Here is a 2,266-nt window from a genome sequence, read left to right on the forward strand (position 1 = left end):
TGTAACATGAATTTATTTATTTATTTTTATGGTGACATTGGTTAACAAAATCCAGTAAGTTTCAGTCGTACACTTGAACAGTAAGGCATATATATATTTACACTGCATGTTCACCTCCCATAGATTTCTTTCTGTCACCACATATTCGATCCCCTTTTTTCCGTCTACCTCCCCCTCCTCCCACTCCCTACCCTCTGGTAACCACTGGTTCATGTCCACGAGTCTCTGTTTGTCCTGTTTCTTTGTTGCTTTTAGGTTTATATCCCACATATAAGTGATATCATGTGATTTTCAGCTTTTTCTGTCTGAGTTATTTTGCTTAGCATGATTATCTCAAGGTCCATCCATGTCGTCGCAAAGGAATCTATTTTTTTCAGGACAGAATTAAATCTTGCCAGTCTTGTCCATCCGTCCTTATAGGAAAGGAATAATAGCAACTAAAAAAATAATCATTTCGCATAATATCCATAATAATTTTCCATAGCAAAATAAGCTCTTATAGTAGAAAGCTACTGTTTTTTAAGTCCAAGGAATACGGTGATAATGTTTATGTTATGTATGGTAAAATGAACATACTTAAGAAACTATTCTAACAGTAAAGTGTTATATTCTTGAATGTCCAATCAAAGCAATACTCAGCTATTTAAACAGAGGACAGATTCTACATCAGGATAAAGGAAAGCATGTGAATGTGTATCATCACACAGAGATGAGGTACAATAAATCTTTCCATTGAACTGCAAACTTTGGAATGTCTTCAGTGGAGTTGAAGGAATGGGTTCAGTATTTGGACACTGTATCCAGAATGTCTTAATTAAAATATGTAACAGTAGTACTCAGAATTTCAGTTCTTATAAATGGATGAGTTTATTATAAAGTAGTTAATAGACACTTTGTAGGAGATCCCATAAATGGCGTATAGGATATTTTTAAGAGCTGAAACTTGACACATAAGATCTGAATGTGTATAGAATTTGGGAAAGGGAAAAAAAGAAAAGGCTAGCGATGACTGGGCAGAAATAGGCTAGAAACCTCCAGGGAGCTCCAATACACACCAAAGATTTCCCCTCCTTTGAGCAAATATGTTCAATAATGAGATTCCCAACGTGATTTCCGTCCAGCCCGACACTCCCCACCTCTGGTAAGTGTGGTCATTGCTTGCTAAGGGCCGATCCTTCAAGAACAACTTTTTCAGAGATGTTTCCTTGGTTAATTCCTCCAGCAAAGATATTTTTTTTGTCTTCTTTCTCTCTGATTTCTATCTTTGTCCTTGGAAACTGAAGGTCGTTAGAACTGGTGGCTTGCGGATGCCAGTCTTTGTCTCAATGCACCACAAAAAGAAAATGAAACGCCCACCATCCGGAAGTTTATTCCCATGCCAGGTAACTCGGCGGCATTTACCATTTAACCAAACTGAAACGTAGAATGTAAATGCCTTTGATATTATCAATAATGAAATAATAATGGTAAAAATAATAAACGTTTACCGAGGATGTCCTATGTATTAGGTAAGCTATTACGAGTCTTTTCTGTGTGCATCACAAGTACATTTCAATGCCACCTGTGAATGCTCATGAAAGAATCTCTTGAGCTAAGTAATATTTTGCTGAGCTACAATTTCTTTCCAATATTATTCTAATTCTGCTTAAGCTCTTTAATTCATTCAAGGTTGTCAAGGTTTTTAAAAGGATTTTCAGTGAAGAGCATCTCATTTGCCAAATATTTCCACCTAGTTTGAATGGTGTTGTCCTATTCTATGTAATGATAAAATGCTATTTAAAAAATAAACTATATAAATGTCTAACCCGATATACTGTATACTTGAAACTAATAATAAAATAAAAATTTCTTTTTTGCTGTTTACATGTTAATACTAATTAAACACATAAACACTTACTCTATGTTAGACATTGTTCTGGGTTTTCCAATATATTAACTCATTTAATTCTCACAATAATCTTGAGATAGCTAATATTATTATCTCCATTTTATACATGAGAACTTTGTAACTTGCCCAAGGTCACACAGCTAGATTGTACTAGAGCTGAAATTTCCAATGATTATTTTGACTTTCAGTGTTATTTGAAATCATCAATTTCCAATCTTTCTTTAAAAAAAAAAAAAAAGTCTTCAGCTTCCTAATCATAACTACATTCTCAGTATCACCTTTGAAAGAGTAAAGATTTGGTCTTCTCACATTATTTATCTATCATCGACACAAAGAAAGTTAGGCTCTTCTTATGCTCTCCTCTGAATGCCTGGTCAA

General features: G+C 34.4%; 1 protein-coding gene across 2 annotated transcripts in view; it reads right to left on the reverse strand.

The window, feature by feature from the left end:
* LRGUK (leucine rich repeats and guanylate kinase domain containing) overlaps positions 1-2,266 on the reverse strand; it is an 82,879-nt gene that overhangs the window by 8,521 nt on the left and 72,092 nt on the right. Inside the window, exon 16 of one of the 2 annotated variants that reach the window (XM_023530308.1) lies at positions 298-1,413. The exons of the other annotated variant lie outside the window; for it this stretch is intronic. Coding sequence (XP_023386076.1) covers positions 1,259-1,413 — 155 coding nt within the window. The 3' untranslated portion in view covers positions 298-1,258. Of the gene's footprint in view, positions 1-297; positions 1,414-2,266 lie in introns of those variants that run through there. 2 annotated transcript variants of the gene reach the window in all.

Source organism: Pteropus vampyrus, unplaced genomic scaffold (genome assembly GCF_000151845.1).
Source record: "Pteropus vampyrus isolate Shadow unplaced genomic scaffold, Pvam_2.0 Scaffold48, whole genome shotgun sequence".
Lineage (NCBI taxonomy): Eukaryota > Metazoa > Chordata > Mammalia > Chiroptera > Pteropodidae > Pteropus > Pteropus vampyrus.